Source organism: Chinchilla lanigera, unplaced genomic scaffold (assembly GCF_000276665.1).
Source record: "Chinchilla lanigera isolate Chin_1 unplaced genomic scaffold, ChiLan1.0 scaffold00029, whole genome shotgun sequence".
Lineage (NCBI taxonomy): Eukaryota > Metazoa > Chordata > Mammalia > Rodentia > Chinchillidae > Chinchilla > Chinchilla lanigera.
In genome coordinates, this window is record NW_004955430.1 from 3848460 (window position 1) to 3866702 (window position 18243).

The following is an 18243-nucleotide window of genomic DNA, read 5'->3' on the forward strand; positions in this document are numbered from 1 at the left end:
CTTCTAAAACCCAATTTTGGGAAGGGATGGGCCCAGCACCCATCCAGGTATCTGAAGCATACCTGGGTTTAATGGACTGGGTGGTACCAGTTAGTATAATCAAGTTTCCATTCATTCTTTAGGAAAATATGTAAATCTGGCCCCTGTGATTTTCATCTCAAGGCCTTGCCTTCCTCAGATGTGCCTCTAGCCACAATTCCGATGTCTCCACCTTGCACCGACTTCCTTAAGAGCTAGTCCCTGTGTGACGGTGTATTTTTAAAATGAATTTTACTGGTAATTCTGATTTACATAATGATCACATTCATCATACGCAATTTGTACCTGTACGTATCTGATTTTTTTCTCATTTCCTTCCCCTCCCTTCAAACCCTCTTCCCCTTATTTACAAGAACTGTTTTTCCATTTTTTCCTCTACTTTTCTTTTTCCTTTGCCTTTCCTTCCCTTTCCCATCCCTCCTCCCTTGCTCCCCTTCCCATTCAACGTTTTCCTCCTACTCCCCAATATCTATCATCCATTTGGGTTCTCATTTACCTTTTTGGTTTCTCACACAAGAGAAACAATGTGATATTTAAACGTGTGTCCCGTTTATTTCTGACTGTATTTTTTATCTAACTTAGCTGCCCATAATGCAGTGGTACCTTGGTTCACAAACTTCTCTCTTTCCACTGTTCTGGTGGCAATCGAATTGCAAGCATGAAATCATGGGAAGAATTAAGTTTGTGAACCAAGGTACCACTCACTGTATTTTAAGTCTTTCAATTCTATCTTCCTAAAAGCATCTTTTTCTTACGTAGAGGTCACACACGCCAAACAACTGAAAATTATCCTTTCGGGGTCACGTCATTGCAGGTGTCTGTCCTACAAATAGAAGTCCAAAGGAAGCCTAAAGTGAGAAGCCACCACATCCAGCTTCGTAAGCAGATGCTTAGCAATGGCGGAGGCAGTAACGTGGCAAGGCTCACTTAGTTACTGTGATGGACTTCACTGTGCTTGTAAAAGTGCTGGTAATAAAGATGGATACGGCTTAGGTAAAAACTTGGACCACACATCAACTTCCTGTGAATCAAACATCTTTTTTTTCTACCTTTTTTTCTCTTCCTCACCAGTCCACTTCCCCCCAACTTTTTTGGCAGTACTCAGGATTGAACCCAGGTCCTTTGCAGTAAGCTACACACCCAGACCTTTTAATTTTTATTTTGAGACAGGGTCCCCCTAAGTTGCCCGGGTGACATTCAAACTTCTCAGCTTCCTGCTTCAGCCTCCCAAATCACTTCTATTTGGCTTTAGGAAGAAAACAAGATTTCCCTTCAGCTGTGTTGTTTTGGTCAAATAAGTTTTCTTTGCTTAAGCTACCATAGGGCGAGTTTGGTAACAAAAGCCAGCCAGAGTAGCCTTCAATCTTTGCCTCTGGAAATCTAAACCTAAATGGGTCCCAATCTTTTTTGTACTCCAGCAGGAAACTGCAAAGCAGAATCCAAGATAACCACGACACTTTTTACCCGGCTAGAATCCCAAGAGGACACACAAAGCCCCAATTCTATGTGTACACAACTCAAGACACCTGTAGCATCCTAGAGGAGAGGGAACACGCAGGGTCAGCCAGTTCTCACAAGTCACGCAGAGCCTCACGGCCAGCTCGGGTGCCTGCTGATGATGCTCAGAAGCCCACCGGGCTGCCCTGAGGCAAGACAGGCAAAGTATGACAGGTAAAAGGGAAACAGGCAATTTTTAAGCTTCAAATTGTTGTTTTAATAAAAACTGCAGCTTCATGACAAACCAGTCAAAAACTCCTAAAGTCCTTAAAAGACACAACTAAACTGAACCGTTCCCTTCTGCTCGCCCATCAGCCTTCTCCACCTTTGAACAAGCCGCCCCTTTCCATCTGTACAGTGGGCCTTTCCCTTAGGGGCTGGGGCCGCGTTAGCTGTAACGGACCATCATGCTTCCCCTGCAGACAGCGCTGTCCCCTTTCACCTGTAAACTCCATCTCCTTTTTGCAGATTATCAAGTTCTAGAATTTCTACCCGTAAATCCCCCATAAACACGTAAAGCTAGAGGCCGTAAGGGTGCCTCTCCCCCTCAGAGGGCACACCCTCTATTTCTTTATATACTTTTAAAATTCTGCCTAATAAATCTCTTTATGCCTCTAACTGATGTATCCTCAAAATTCTTCTGGGGGCTCGGGGTATCAGTGACAGCGCCTGCTTGGCAAGCACAAGGTCCTGAGTTTGATTCCCAGTATTAAAAAAAAACACAAAATTCTTCTGGGATGAAAATCAGCAAACCTACAACCTGCCCTGTGGGTGGGGTGAGTCCAGGGTCCCCATCTCTACTTTGGGGACCTCCTTGGACTCTGTCCAGGGATATTCACCACACGAGGTCATTCAACAGCAATGTCTGATATCACTAGAGTTAATAAACTTCTCAGGAGGCAGAAGGGCATGATGGATTGACAACTGGTGGTCAACTTGTAACACCCAGCTGAACTGAACCTGCCTGGTGCTGGGTGTGGGAGATGCGCCTGAGGACTGCTGCCAGCAGTGTAAGAGGCAGAACTGGAGAAGAGATGAAGCTGTTAGGGAAGCTGCATGGAGCTGTTGGTATTCCTGGAAGAGCTTGTCATGCTGGCTTTCCTGATGAACGCAGCTCTTCCCACTGCTGAAGGAGCTGGGACCTTGTTATTGCTGAGAATGGTACAGTTCACTTGGGGGAGCTCTGGAACTCACTTTGAGCATCACTTCCTGGCTCCTAAGGGGAAGATGGTGCACTGCACAGTCTCCTGGAAAAGACTGTCGCATTGGCTTTCCTGATGGGAACTCATCTATTCCTCAACATCGGAGCAGCTCAGGACCTCCCTGTTGCTGATGGTGGCAGTAGTACTTTCAGGGGAGCTCCGGTTCTTACTTTGAGCGTTGCTTCCTGCCTCCAGTTCAGCTCCCTCAGCCTAGGGCAGATTCCTCATTCCCCTTGCACAACTTTCTAGCTTCCACCACTGACCTTTGGGCCTTCCCAGCGCAGATCCGTGAAACAGGCCTGCATGAGACATTGTTATGGGCTCTGGGCCTCCAGTTGGACTCGTGGGAGGCACTGTTATGGGCTCTAGGTCTTCAGCTGGACTCATGCGGGACGTTATCGTGGGATCCAGGCCCTCAGCTGGATTCTTTGGTCTTTAGTGTGTGGACAGATGTCCTGCGCTCTCTTTGTATATGACTCTTTGGGTGACTATTATAAAATAATCTTATAAAATGTGTCCTGTATTGTTCCCCTTGCAAAACCCCAAATTACAACAAAGGGTTTACAACTGAAGTGTAAATTTGTATTTACTTTCAAATGTCCCAACTATGAAAATGATTATAATTTCAAATCAATGTTATATCCTCAATATGAAGTGGAAATTCTTTCCATGAAAATTAAGCATGTAATTCAATAAATTAAAACACACACATTCTGGCCAGGGATATAGCTCAGCACCGTAAGTGCCTGCCTGGCAAGCGCAAGGTCCTGAGTTCAATTCCCGGTACCAAAAAAAAAAAAAAAACCCAAAAAAACCCACATACATTCTTTAATCTTCTATATCAAGAGACTTGTTTTTGGTCTTCAATAGCCCGCTTCACCACACAAAAGCAGCTCGCTCTCGTAACATGCGGACCCCAAAGCGCTGCCATTCTCGCTGATAAATCCACAGCTCCTGTGTTGTATCCAAACATGCCAACACTGCCCCTCCTTTCCACGCAATCAGCCGGGGGTCCATGTCCTAGACAGGTGACAGAGTTATTTTGCACAAGCAGATACACTGTGTATTTCATCATTTACTTCAATTGAAGGGAATAACTGCTGAGTCAGTATCTAATAAACCAGGTTTTCCATTTGCATTAAAGATAGCAGGGCTCACAAACTCCTCTTTCATCCAAAAAGAAGCTTCATTCTTATTACTGAATATACTATTCTTTACTATTACTCCACAAATACGTGCTATATGCAGGAACATATGTAACAAAATCATCTTGGTGTGTGAGTGGAATACATACCCACTGGCTGGGCACAGTGCTGCATGTCTGTAATTCCAGCACTTAGGAGGCTGGGGCAGAAGGATCTCAAATTTGAGTCCCTCCTGGGCAACTTAGGGAGACCCTATCTCAAAATACAAATTAAAAGCTCTGAGGAAGTAGTTCAGTATGAAGGCCCTAGATTCAATCCCAAATACCTAAATAAATTAAAAAAAAAAAAAAAAACTCCACAATATTAAACATTTACATATATTAAAATAAGAACATTGCCAGGAATTACAGTGAGAGTTAATGAAATACATGATCTTTCACTAAGTTCTTGAGTTTATCTTTCAAAACAGTTCAAGGCAAAAAAGATCTCAGGTCCAGGGACCAATAGTAGCTCCTTCCTATGACTGGGAGATAAAAATGGAGCTGTTCTGGCTGTCGGGGCATGTCAGCCATCTTCTGACACACCTGGTCCTTCCACAAAGGAGAAGCTAGGCACAGCAGGGGCCAGAACCAGGAATCCAGTCCCCCAGATGGCGCTTCTGCCACATATGTGACCTGCTCAAAGTAATGTTTCCACTTCCCCAAGCCCTCAAGGACTTAATCAGACGAAGTTATGCTTCCCAGGATTTTTTCCACCCATATATTACAATCGGAAATAACCAAGGCTCATTTCATTTTCATATAGTCCAACCTGCACCGTGAAACAACATACCTTGGGCCTCGTGATAACATCTACGTTTTCAATAATTCGCCTAAATGAAGGGGGCATTTTGTTGAGAATTCTGTGCTGTAGAAATTCTTGTGCTTTATGGAACATCAAACCACCTCCTACCACCAGGATGGAACTGTACATCTTTTTTTTGGTATCATCAGATGCTGAAAAGGACAGAAATATTCCTTCCAATTAACCACACCACTCCAGGAAAGCCACCACAGCAGCCTCACAGGTCTCCCTCCACCCTCAACACTGCAGCAGGAGCCTCGCAGAATACAGGTGGGCCTTCTGCTGCCCCACCCTCCACAACGTACACCTCGCAAGATCAGACCCAAACTGTCCAAGGCAACCTGAAGTCCAGCGTGTGGTCCCCACCAGCTCTCCAGCCCCATCTCCACACCCTGCTTCCAGCCACACTGGCCTTCAGACTTCTCCCTCTGCCTGATATGCCACCATGTGCCTAACTTCCACTTTTACCTTAGATCCTTTATGTGGCTCTTATTGTAAAAAAAGCCTTCCATGCCTCTGCTCTCCATACTTTCCCCAGCATAAAAAATCCCTTCATTTAAAAAAAAAAGAAAAAAAATCCCTTCATTAAATCTCAACCAGAAGCTCTTAGTCAGGATCCTTTAGTTCAACTCTATAGCACCCACCACTGTTACAATTTCACGTTTGTGTGGTAACTTACTTTGATGTCTTTCCCTAGGCTCTAAGACCAACCCTGTTCCATTACTGTTTCCCTGAACCTGGCCAGGGAAGGACAGAGGAGGTGCTCGGTGGTTTTTTTAATGAATATACTACAATGTACAAACATACACTTGGCTGAACCCATACGCTTACTGCCACCTCATTTCATGGTTATCTCCTAGTCTCCCCAAATGTGCTTACAACAGCAGTCTATGCTATGAAGGATGGCTTTATCAAGGCCCAGGGCTTTCCCTTCAAACAGCGAGATGGCAGTCTTCCTGGACATCAGTGCAGTGAGAGCCTCCTCAGAGTCGTTGCCGGCCATCAGGCAGTCTCCCTGGGAGGACCCCAAATCCACCTCCTGCGAATGGATTCTTTCTGGAATATCGGAAGACTGGCCACGAAGATCTCCTTCAAACCCAATGGGTTTGGATGCAGACTTTCGGTCAGCAGTGGCTTTTGCAGACTATAAATCAATCAAAAGGGCAATCATATCAATGGTGTTACTACAAGAGAACACTGCTGTCTATCTAGATGAAAACCCTCCTGGCGCGTTGCTATGTATCACTAGGAACCAAAAGCCACCAAAGCACACACACAATTTCCTAAAACACACCTCCTGATGAACTAGGAGAGGCAACATGAAGAGGTTCTGGAAAAATCCGAAGCAGACTCTGACAAAACCTCACTACCACTCACTGGATTTAAAAACTGGTATGTCAGTGTAGACAGAGACTTTCTTCCCTAAAAAGTGAGTATTCAAGCGAGCTGGGGATTTAGCTCAGCAGCAAAAGCGCCTGCCTGTCAAGCGCAAGGTCGTGAGTTCGGTTCCTGGTACCGGAGAAAAACCAAAAAAAAAAAAAAAGTGAGTATTCAAGTAAAACATTTCAATGGGACTCATGGGCAACTGGCTATTATGTAATCCTCACTTTCAGATCTACCTACTACCCCATGCTTGCCTCTGGGGCAGGAACGAAGGCTAGTTTCTAGCCCTTATCTACGTTCCACCTTACGCTGCTGATGTTTCACTACCAAATAAAAGCTTTAATTCATGCTCTTATACTAGCTATCCTGTTACACGACCTAGCTTTGGGAAAAAAAAATTCAGCTTTTTGCCTGTCACATACTTTTCACATTGTGATTACAGAGTAAGTAGTATTGTACTGAAAATACTATTGGATAAATATGCATAAGCAGACAGTATAAACAAATAATATATGAAAAAGAAGTCCATTCAGAGAGCTTACTTTCAATTGCGTGGACTGGCATTCAGAAAACTAAACTAATGCCAACTGAATGAAGAAATCTGCCATCCAGTTTTAAATTCAGACTCATTTTATCTATTATTCTAAAAATGGATCAGTAAGCCAGCTGTGGCAGTGCACTCCTGTAATTTCAGTACTCAGGAGGCTGAGGCAGGAAGGATTATTTTAAGTTTGAGGTCAGCCTGTGTAACATAGTGAGTTCAAGGTCAGCCTGAACTGTAAAGCAAGACCCTGTCTCAAAAACCCAAAATTAATAAACAAAAACAAGAACAGAGCCAGGTGTGGTGCACATGTCTATAATCCCAGCACTCTGAGAGGCTGAGGCAAGAGGGGAAGATAGAAAGTTTTGAGCCCAGCTTGGCAACTTAGCAAGACCCTGTGTCAAAAACATTTTTTTAACAAGGGTTGGGGATGTAGTTCTAAGGTCCTGGGTTCATTCCCAGTAGCACAAAAATAAATGAACAAGCAAACATAAACACAGTATCAGGATTAGCCTGTTGGAAGACTGTAGTGGTAGCAATGATCTATTAATTCTGGGCAAGGTTCTCCTTCAGGGACAGAACTCTCCTCTCCCATTGGAAGTACTGCAGACCTGTTCTTGCTTGCTTTGCGTAGCCAGTAGGTAATGTTCATCATGAGGATCCTCAGGATCACCCTGGGATCTGTGCTGCAAAGTTGTCATTTTCTGTCCAACAATTCCAAAAGTAGCTGGATAAAATAAAGCCATTGGAGCCTACACATGGAAGGAAAGAGTCATCAGGAAAAGATATGCCTCCAGAAACAAAAGCATCAACTAAATTTTGTTCTTCCAATAACATGGGCAGATCCAATCCTCCAAGTGAGACGGGGCAGCAAGCCCTTTCAAAAGTGGGATTACATCTTCGGTGCATGACAGGTCAGAAAACTCACATCCAACTGAATAGGTGATATGACACTAGGTGAGAGACACTCAAAGTCGTTTTTACATAAATAAGTGCCTCATGATCTACTCCACAATCATCTAATAAAAATGGTGCCTCTTTCTCTAACAACACATTACATGCTGACTAACTCAAAAGATGGTCCTTAGATCTGTTCTAATCCGTACTCGACCACTGGTTCAATGTTCATTTAGGGGATAACCTACAGCCAACATCCTGACCTCACCACATTCTCAGCAAGTACATACTGTGTGAGTCTGACTGAATCTGCCGACTTTGCTTCCTTGTACCCATGGAAATATACCCCTGTGTAGTTACCTGGAGTTTTTCATCTCCTAATCGAAACTGGTAAAGCAAGGCAGGAGAATCTGGATGTCGAATCTGAAACTCATGGTCCTGAAGCCCAGAGATGTCCTGATTCCAGGAAAAGATGCTGTCAGTACACCAGTAAAATGGTCACAACTACAGACTATACTCATAAGTTAAATAAATCAGACTGCATGTGCAAGCACCGCATTCTCACTCTTCCTTTTATTTTTAAAATTAAAAAAAAAAAAAAATGCGTGTAAACTCTCTCAACTTGTGCAGATGCCGCTCCATCATCTGAACCTCACGCATGAAAAGGCCACCCTGCAACTCTGTGCCACACTCACTGTAACTTAGCATGGCAAGCTCAGCTGCACCTTGCTTCCTTATCTAACATTTCTAAAAGTTCAAGCAGTGGCATTTTCACTTTATTATTGATATACTTTCATACAAGTGACCACAATCAATAAGCAAATTCTTTCAATAACTGCAAAATGTACACTTCTTATATTTCTCAAATTTTAGTATTCAGAATTATAGTACCCGAAAAAGTTTAAAAAGTCTAAAAGAGAAAAATTTAAGGTAGGAACCCATACATATATATAGCAATGACTAGTAACTACTCACAATATTAAGAAAGTGCTTCAAACTATAACAATTTTCTGTTCCTGTGTACTTACCTGTTATTTTTGCTAAACTTACTAAAGTTTTACCTTCACCCTTTATGACAGAATCACTCCTACAAAAGGAAATTTGCTGAACTCTTTCCTATTAACGTAAGTTCTTTTTTTGAGCCTCAGGCGCATCCTTACCACCCTGATTACGCTGAAAAACTCTCACTCCTTAAGAGCTTCAGCTTCAGGGCTTTATTAACTTGCGTTAAAAGAGTAGCATGATATTGTTAAAATCTTAATTATATTCTCCCCCAAAGCAAAAGTCATCAGCAATACTGACTCTGCTCCCACCTGATCTAAATGACAGAATGTTTCTTTGAGGTGCTGGAGTAGCAGGCAGTCCATTTTATTTGTTAGCTGGCATTCTCTATAAGGGAACCCAGCTCGCTGCATGAGCCAGTAAAAACATCTTGACACATCGGAGCCCCCATAGGCCAGACAGAGCCTACGGTGGAGAGAAAAGAGCAGATGGTTAATTTGTCAGTCAGGATGCTACAAAGAGTGTTTCAATAACCCTGTAAGGTACAATGAAAACTGCCAAGTTTTGATAAATGTTTCTTAAGAACTGAATGAAAAAAACCGAGTGTGATGGCACACACTTGCAATCCCAGCATGCTGCAAGGTTCAGGCAGAACGATCACAAGTTCAAACCTAACCCCGGGCAACTTAGCAATTTAGTGAGACCCTGTCTCAAAATAAACAATAAGAAAAGGGCTGGGGACATAGCTCAGTATGAAGGTCCTAGGTTCAATCCCCAGAGCCACCCCCAGGTCCAAAAAAAATTGAAGCCAAGCACAGAATGGATAGATGGAAAGGAGAAAGGGAACTTTAGCCAAAACTAGTAATGGGGCAACAAGAAGAAGTCATACTATTTGCAAAAAATATTACAGATTAAAGATAAACAATACACACTATTAAACCCAGCTCACTTTCAAGTCAATGTATATTCACCACATGACAGCTGTTTGGGTCTCTGCATTCACAAGCTTTTAAGGGTAGCAAGTATGGATACTGTAAGACAAACTTATGATGGAAAGGCTCATAGAAAACTGTACACTAACAAGGTTTCTATAATTTGGGAAGACCCTTGCACACTGGTAGGACACTGGGGTGGGTCCAGCATTCTCTCTATCCTTTGAGAATCAATGGCATTAGATAATACAAACAAGGGGTGAGCCACGAAACACACACTGGGTTTTAGAATGTGTCGTAAATTGGGGTGCGATGCAGGAGGCTAACCTCATGAACTGCTGGGCCCTCTTTCAAATCTGTTCAGTATCCTGAGACTCTACCTAATGTGAGGGACAGAAAAAGCCATCTTGAGACCACCACAAAATGCTGCAGAGAACCCGGACATGCACTACCTAAGTGGATTTCCATGTCAGGTTGTCACGAGAAGGACATGTAGCAAACCTGCTCCTGTCAGTAATTTTATTAACTTTTGTATCAGTGAGAAGACAATCCCCATGAAGTTATTCATCACTCACGAACACAATCATGACAAGAAAAGCAGATGCTCAAAATGCTAGCTACCTAGAGCATTTACAGCTGAGAAATCTATTTTCTTCTACATGACTTGGGTGATTAAAAAACCTTTCTGTGAGTGTGTAATTAGTTGCTGTAAGGTACACCACAACCAAGACATGGACCTACCATTTATGCTTCCTTTGTGGGAAAGCACACAACACATACCAGGACTTTCAGGAGGTAGTGATGTGAGTTCACATTACAAAGTTCCAATAAAGGCAAAATGATTTGTTTTTAGCGTTGCTAGAATCTGCACTTCCACAGTTTGCTGGTCTGGTATATACAGACTTTTGAACATGTAATTTCTCTTAAATAATTTCTAAACTGCGATGAACTGAACAGACTCCGAGTGGATAGGGCGTAGGGAATGCACCTCCCAAGCTCCTCACCGAGTGTTCCGATGAGACACCCCGTCCTCCACGCAGCATACACTTGTCTTCTGGTCCCCCACATCTACAATACACGTGCTGCTTAAACCACTTCCAAAGGTAGCGCACACGGACTCCTGATGAACCACAATCCCTAAAAAACAAAAGGCAGAGGAACAATCAGTTATGGAGCAATAATGACTGTAAAGTAATCAACTAAAGTCAGGCCCCTATAAACCTCTGGACAAGTGGCTAAGAAGCACTGATCCTTTTGGAATAAGTATTTAAACAAACTGGTGAATTAGGTTAACTCTGACATTGAAAAGCAAACAATTTTATTTAAAGTAGGTCTTCCTGCAGGGCGGGTGGTGTAGTGCAGTGGTACAGCAGTTGTCCAGCACATGCAGAAAGTCCTGGGTTTGATGTCCAGCAGCACAAAACAATTAAAAAAAATTTTTTTTCAAATGTTTCATTCAAGTATCAGACATACCTGAAAAACCCATCTTCATTAGTATCATATTCACTAGTTCTTTCACATGCTGTTTGTTATAGATATCAGGAATTAATAAGATACACCTATAATACTAAAAAGAACAAAGAAAAGAATGTAAAAAGGTTAACATTCAAGTCCAAGGTTAGCATTCAAGTCCAGTCAAATCCAATCCTACCATGCCTGTGTGGAAGGAGGTGTCTCTCCATAGGAACAGAAGCTACAGGGAAAGGCCCAGAGTAATGCTCAGACCTCTGCGCCACCCTTTGAGTTTCATGAAGAAACAGAAAATTCTAGCTCTCCTCCTCCCCTCACCTGGAATCACCTCAAATTCATAAAATGATAAACAAGCTAAGTAAGATGTCTGAAAAGGTACAGAGAAAATGCAAAGGCATAAGCAACCTTGCTGATTTTGGAGCAATAGTGAAAGACACCAAAGAAACAGAACAAGACAGAAACCACTAAAGAATTAAGTGGAAAAAGAAAAGATATCCTCAACACCTGAGAATGCTAAGAATGCCTCAATAAGGACATTATCGAATCTTTATGACAGTCCAAATAACTGAGCAAACATTTTAGCTCACCTTTAAATCTTTCAGTGGGATTTCCAAGTATTTTTGTATTGCATGAGACCATATTACTTCAATATCTGCCAGAACAGCTGTAAGGGAGCCCCCAGGTCCAGGGTGAATATTTAACTGACCTCTTCTGATGGGCCAGTGAATATTGTAACAGTCCAATGGATTAACATATAAGGCCTTGAAAAGGAAGGGAAGAAGAGAAAGGCACTGTTTAAACTCTTCTTAGGCAGGAAGATCACAAATTGGAGCCCAGCCTAGGGGACTTACAAGACCCTCTGCCAAAATAAAAAAGAAGCCAGGTGTAGTGGCATACGCCTATAATCCCAGCACTTGGGAAGCTGAGACAGGTGGACCACAAGTTTGAGCTCTGCCTGGGCAACTCCATAACTTAACAAAACCCTCTCTCTCTTAAAAAAGGGCTGGGGATGTAGCTCATTGTGAAAGCCCTGGGTTCAATTCTTAGTAACTCCAAAAAGAAAACAAAAAATCCAACTCTTTCAGGATTTTCTGTACTCACATCCTAAAAATTTTTTTTTTTTTTTAAATTTTTTTTTTTATTTTAAGGATAAAAGGAGGGAAACATTAACAGACATACAGCATTTTACAACATATCACAAGCACAATACAGACAATACAGAGTTCCAAACAAAGTGGTAGGGAATTAACAATGGTGGTTGTATTACATATTGATATCTTCAAAGTGGCTTCTCATGAAAACAGATATAGACATGCAATACTGGTCAACCAAAGACTCATTGACAGTTTCTTTCAGCATAGAAACAGCAGATAGAAGAACAACCATGTTATCTATCCTGTATATACATACATACAAAATTTCTCCTTCTTTCCCTTCTCTTTTCCCACATCCCAGAAGCCCTTTACTCTTCGGTGGTTTCCTATCATTTCACAGTGTCTATCATACCTCCGAGTTTAACTTAACTCTTTCAAGTTTTACACTAGTGACACAATGCGGTGCTTGCACATGTATGTTTGATTTATTTCACTTATGAGTATGGTCTCTAGTTGTGACCATTTAAATATAAAGGCCTCGAGTTTATCTTTCTTTACAGCTGAGTAATATTCCATTATATAAAAGTACCATAATTTTCTTATCCAATCCTCGGTGGATGGACATTTGGGTTGCTTCCACATTTTAGCAATTACAAATTGTGCTGCTATGAACATAGGTGCACATATATCACTGTGATATGTCACATCCTAAAAATTTAAGACCAGTAATTAGTATTTTCTCAATGTTCTAGATGTTGAGAGGAGCATTCAGCAATCCAGGGAATAGTGTAAATGAATGCTGGGCCTCAAAGCAGGACTGCAGAATGCTAGGAAACAACCAGAACTGGGGAGCAAAGTGAAATTTAGAAGTAATATCAGGTTTCCCTCTTCCAGTTCATTATAACCAAGTTTCTTACCTCTTCTCCTACCAAATACTCAGGATGATGAGATGTGTTTGTCCACTTATTTCCAGAACAGTGATCTAAAATTGCAGGTCGCATCTGTTTGTTGTAGGAGCGTGCCTGAAAGGAGAAGGCCCTTCACATTCAAGGGGAGGGGCAGTGTGAGTGTCCCCTCTGCTCCTCTCACTCACACCACATGCAGTGGCAAACTTTTTAATCACAAATCTGAGACATCTATAAAATACAGACTGGTCACAAAAGGATTCTCTTGTCTTTTTCCACAATCTCAATCTTTCCTATGATTTTAACACCTAAGCTGTTAAAATTAAATTAAATTAAAACTATAATTCTGCTTAAAGTTAATTCAAATCTATATATTATCTGTCTATTTAAGTTCATCATATTAAACTAAACAGCTTCCCACCGAGGTCATGAGAATCAGGATACAGTCTCGGGGTAACATAAATTTTCATCAACTTCTCTTGAGGAACCCAGCTCTATACACTCTCTGGCTTGCCTAAGTACTTGTAACATTGATTCAGGTATCCTATAAACAGTTATAAAGGGCCTTTTTAAAAAAAAAAGAAATCCCATCTTGTATTTGCGTAATGATATAGTAGAGAAAACATGTACACGGTATTATAGTCAATTGTGAGATAATGACATTTTGGTCAATGACTAACTGTTTGTACAACAGTGGTCTCCTAAGATTATGATGGAGCTGAAAAATACTCATCACGTACCAACACGACATAGCACAATGCATTACTCATTTCTTCGCAGTGTTCCTGATACAAACCAACCTTCTGAGCTGACTGTCATAAACAGATATTGTACATACAATTATGTATAATACATAATACTTCATACCAACAATAAACAACTGTGTTACTGGTTTACATATAAGCTTTTTAATCATTATTTTAGAGGGTATTCCTTCTACATATTTTTAAGAAGTTAATTTGTTAAACACACTGAGCAGAGTCTTCTAAGAAGTATTCTAGAAGAGTACTGTTACTATAGGAAATTACAGCTCCACGCAGGTTGTTGCCACAAAGATCTTCTAGTGGGATAAGATGTGCAGATGAAAAACACTAGCCATACTGATGACCCGGACTCTGGGCAGACTTAGCTAACCTTGTGTTTCAGTTTTTACAAAAAAGTTCAAAAGTGGGGGAAAATGCTAAATGTTATTTCAAAACAGTAAAACGTATAAAAAATTACAAAGTTTATAAAGTAAAATACTTTCAGTAAATGTAGGTTAACTTATGTTAGAGAAAGAAAAAACTTAAGTTTAATGCATCCTAAGTGTAAAGTCTATAGCAGGGGACAGTAATGTCCTCGGCCTTGCCATTTACTTACCACTGACCCACCACGGGCAACTCCTAGTTATGCGAACTCCACTCATGTTAAGTGCTCTATAGACATGTGCCATTCTTTTTCTTTTATATTGTTTTTTTTCCTGTACTTTTTAATGTTTACATACATTATTACTATTGTGGTACAACTGCTTACAGTACAGTAATATACTCTGTAAGTTTGTAGCCTACGAGCTTTATGCTATAAACATGTAGTCTTGGTGTACAGAAGGCCACACCACCTAGATGTTTGCACAACCACCCAACGATGTACTCACCCGTGGCCCCATCATTAAGCAACACATGACTGCATGATGTGAAGGGTGGAAACAGAATAAGAAAAAGTTAAGTGAAGAAAAAGTTAACCGAACCTGTTCTGGAGACACAGGAATCCGTCTTGTACCATTTGACATCTTTTTAGACCATATTGCTTGATCCACCATTTTAAGGCCATTTTGCCTTTGTTCGTTACTCTCAGGTTTCTAGGGAGGAGGATAAAAGATAAGGAATGTAAAGGATTTAGTGAAATAAAAAGTAATGTGGCATGCTATCAATTTAATCCATCATTAGAAAATGTTCACTCATCACACAGCACTCCTTACTCTTTGTCAAATATAGTAATCCCAAGAATTTCAGAATTTCAAGTGGGGCTAGGCATACAGCTCAGTAATAGAGCATTTGCCTCTGTGAAGCCCTGAGCTCAATCCCGCTACTGCAAACTTCCTACTCCACAAGAAGACAAAAACCAGAAAACAAAGTAATCCTCTGTTATGAACTAAAAAGATGGAATTCTGACTAAACCCAACTATTTGCAAAAATCTACAATTGCAAGTGACTTGAAAAGTACGTCAGAGACTTCTACGCATTTTTAACAATGTCATATTTCTTCATACAAAAAATGTAGTGAATTTTTAAAATTAAAAAACTGTATCGCAGTAGGACATATTGCCATTTGTGCGTCTCACAATACTTTCCCTTGCTTTGAACAAATCTATCCCATCGTTCTAGCCATTTTCTGAAGCAGCTCTGAAGTCTTTTGTGAGTTTTTGTACAAGGTGTGATCAAAAATACAGTGAAAGTTGCTGCTAAGTGCCACTGAACAGAAAGGCAAGCTCATAAGACATCAGGCATGTCTTTATCTGTCTTATTTACCACATATGGCACTGTGCACCTTCTGGGTCTTTCCCAAAGTCAAAATGATCATGAATCAAGATAAAACATTTGGTATTGATAATCTCCTACCTCTTTTGTCTGTAACTATTGTTTGTCTATTTGTTTTCCTGAGAAACTATCTTGTAGATAACAATATGTAAAACAATAACCACTGATAATTTCCTACCACTTTGTCTGTAATTTGGTAAACACCCCCCTATTATTATGTTATCCTTCTTTTACTCTTTAAAATTAAAAAAAAAAAAAAAAGATAAAACATTTGGAAAAAAAAAAGTAAACATTTTTGAATCACTTTAGTACGTCAAGGTAGCTACAGCAGTGCAACTAATGACTTGAAAATGAATTTCCAGAACTGCTTCAGAAAGTGACAAGAATGATGAAATAAGTGTTTGAAGCTTAGGGGAAGTGTTCTTTGAAGCTTAGCGAGGGAGATTAAAGGCAATGTATCTTTTACTATAATTGATTGAACATTCACTGTATTTTTCATCATACTGCATATATTTTAATTAACAAACACAAGTTACTGTGATACTGTAGACACATATTAGAATGTATTCAAGCTTACAATTGGACTTCAGAAGAGTCTGCTAATGACAGAATCCTAAAACTTATCACAGTTATAAAAAGTTTTGGGGATATGAGATAGGATCTTGCTATGTAGTTTAGGCAGGCCTTGAACTCACTATGCAGCTCAGGCTGGACTTCGTGGCAATCCTCTTGACTCAGCCTCCTGAGTACTGGGATTATAGGCGTGTACCACCATGCCCAGCAATAAACTATCCTTGACTTAAAATTCTGCAATGCCACATACAGATTAACACCTATCACATGTAAAATTAAGATGAGTGAATATTTATTGAAAAGAAACTTTTTTGGGGCTTAAAATTATGGTTTGATCTAGGATTTTAGTATATGCTTATTGTAGCAATTCAATGTGCTAATGAACTGCAAATATGAGTTTGACTTAAACTACATATATTTGGAAGAAAATCCAGCTGTTACTAAAGACCTGAGTGTATCATTTTAAGTGAAAGACAATTCTGTATCTTTCATCAAAGACCACCTTTGTCAACACCAATATTAATCCTGATGGGTTAAAAAAAATGGGATTTACTTTTGTTGTAATTGTTTAAAATCTAAAACAGCTACCTTAGATAACAAATGATTATTTATTGAATGATGTTATTATTTTAAAATGTTTTTTCTGTTTTTTGTTTTTGTTTTTTTTTCTGGTACCGGGAATTGAACTCACGACCTTGTGCGTGCCAGGCAGGCACTGTGCCCAGCTAAATCCCCAGCCCTCTATTATTTTAAAATGTAGTAAAGCTGTGAAGATGTTGATTCCTAGGTACACCAGAGTGTCCAAGCCTTCCCAAGGATACAACTTTGGTCTTTGTCTTCACTACCTCCATTTCTGACTTACATTTAGTCCGTCCCTTAGGAGCCAGTTGTCCTTGTACAGAGGTTGCCCTTGTTGTTTGTGTCTTCGGGCAATGACATGAGGAATGCTGGCAGGGAGTGTGTCTGTGGCTCGACCAATCCTTAAAGTTGTTGAGCCTGGATGTATGACAACAATAAAGTTGCTCTGGATTTGCTGTAAATACAAAACATAGCAGTATGACCTTAATAAATAATATACATGTAACAAGTTAAGTAACACACTGGTAACAAGTTAAACTAAATTTCCTATAAAGACCACTGGACTCAAAAGTATCGAAGTAAACTGAGAACACTGCTTTAGCAGATAAGGCAGTGATGGCAAACCTTTTAGAACTTTCAATGGTAACAGTGGGCTGGCCCACACGTGCCATAGGTTCACCACCACTGGGTTAAAGGTTCAGGGTCTGGATTCAGAGATTTGTTTACAAATTAGAATGTCGCTTTCTTGCTCTGGATATTCTCTATCTCAGAGTACCTATATGGGCTTCAAGTCCAGCCACAGGGAATGCTAGGTCTTAACACTGAAGCCTTCCAAAATACCACTTTTAGAAGAGGTCTGACTCTAGCTTATATGGGCCATACTAAGACTTCCTGTTTGTCTTTCCTTAGACTAGATACCCTGACTTGTTGTCTGTGCCTCTATAATCTCCCCCCTCCAGGATTGCTAACCCTCTCTGTAACTCCTAATTGTCTTCAGATCTCAGTCCAAATGTCACCTTTGGAGAAATCATCCCTCTCAGGGCTGAAAAGCAGTACATCCCGTGTGTGCCCAACACTGTATCTCCCCAGGGTCCTCTGCACTAATCCATTCCACACCAGGCTTTGCTATTTTTGCCCCACCCCCAAATACAGTTCTTCCACAGAACCCTATCAGAATGGGAGAATCTTAAGAGCAGACCTGGCCAGGCCCCTACCCCAGCCTGCTCACCCACCCCGCGCCAGGCACTGCGCCCCGCACATCGCAGCTGCCTTACAAGGTATTACGTCTTCATGTCTCCTTCATTCTTCTGGGAATTGTGCATTGCCTTTCCCCATTTTCCCATGGGAAGGTTGGTGTTTGATCAGTGTTTGGGTATAAAGGTCTTTCTCCGCTGCGATACTGGAAATAGTTTTTTTTTTTTTTTTTTTTCTGATTAGTCTGATTTAATTTTGTTCTGTTTTTGAAGTACATTTTCACGTCTATTTAGCCAGTTTCCCTTTCGTTGCTTTTAAATTTGAAATGACTTTCACTATCCGAGATTTGCTAACGAAGTGAACTGCAGGGGAACCGCCGGCAAGCCCCGGAGCACAGGCCGGAAAGGCGGCGCGGAGCCACGCGGGTGCGG

General features: G+C 41.0%; 1 protein-coding gene across 2 annotated transcripts in view; it reads right to left on the bottom strand.

The window, feature by feature from the left end:
• Positions 1–3298: 3298 nt before the first annotated feature.
• The window catches only part of Actr8 (ARP8 actin-related protein 8 homolog (yeast)), a 15534-nt gene continuing 589 nt past the window's right edge, over positions 3299–18243 (bottom strand). The window contains exons 2-13 of one of the 2 annotated variants that reach the window (XM_005387376.2): positions 16902–17072; positions 14677–14787; positions 12963–13067; positions 11539–11712; positions 10955–11048; positions 10486–10618; positions 8861–9014; positions 7908–8003; positions 7262–7402; positions 5606–5870; positions 4715–4878; positions 3299–3758 (exon numbers count right to left, since the gene is read on the bottom strand). In XM_005387376.2, coding sequence (XP_005387433.1) covers positions 3615–3758; positions 4715–4878; positions 5606–5870; positions 7262–7402; positions 7908–8003; positions 8861–9014; positions 10486–10618; positions 10955–11048; positions 11539–11712; positions 12963–13067; positions 14677–14787; positions 16902–17072 — 1752 coding nt within the window. In that variant the 3' untranslated portion in view covers positions 3299–3614. Of the gene's footprint in view, positions 3759–4714; positions 4879–5605; positions 5871–7261; positions 7403–7907; positions 8004–8860; positions 9015–10485; positions 10619–10954; positions 11049–11538; positions 11713–12962; positions 13084–14676; positions 14788–16901; positions 17073–18243 lie in introns of both variants that reach the window. The other variant, XM_013515673.1, reaches the window with a different exon arrangement.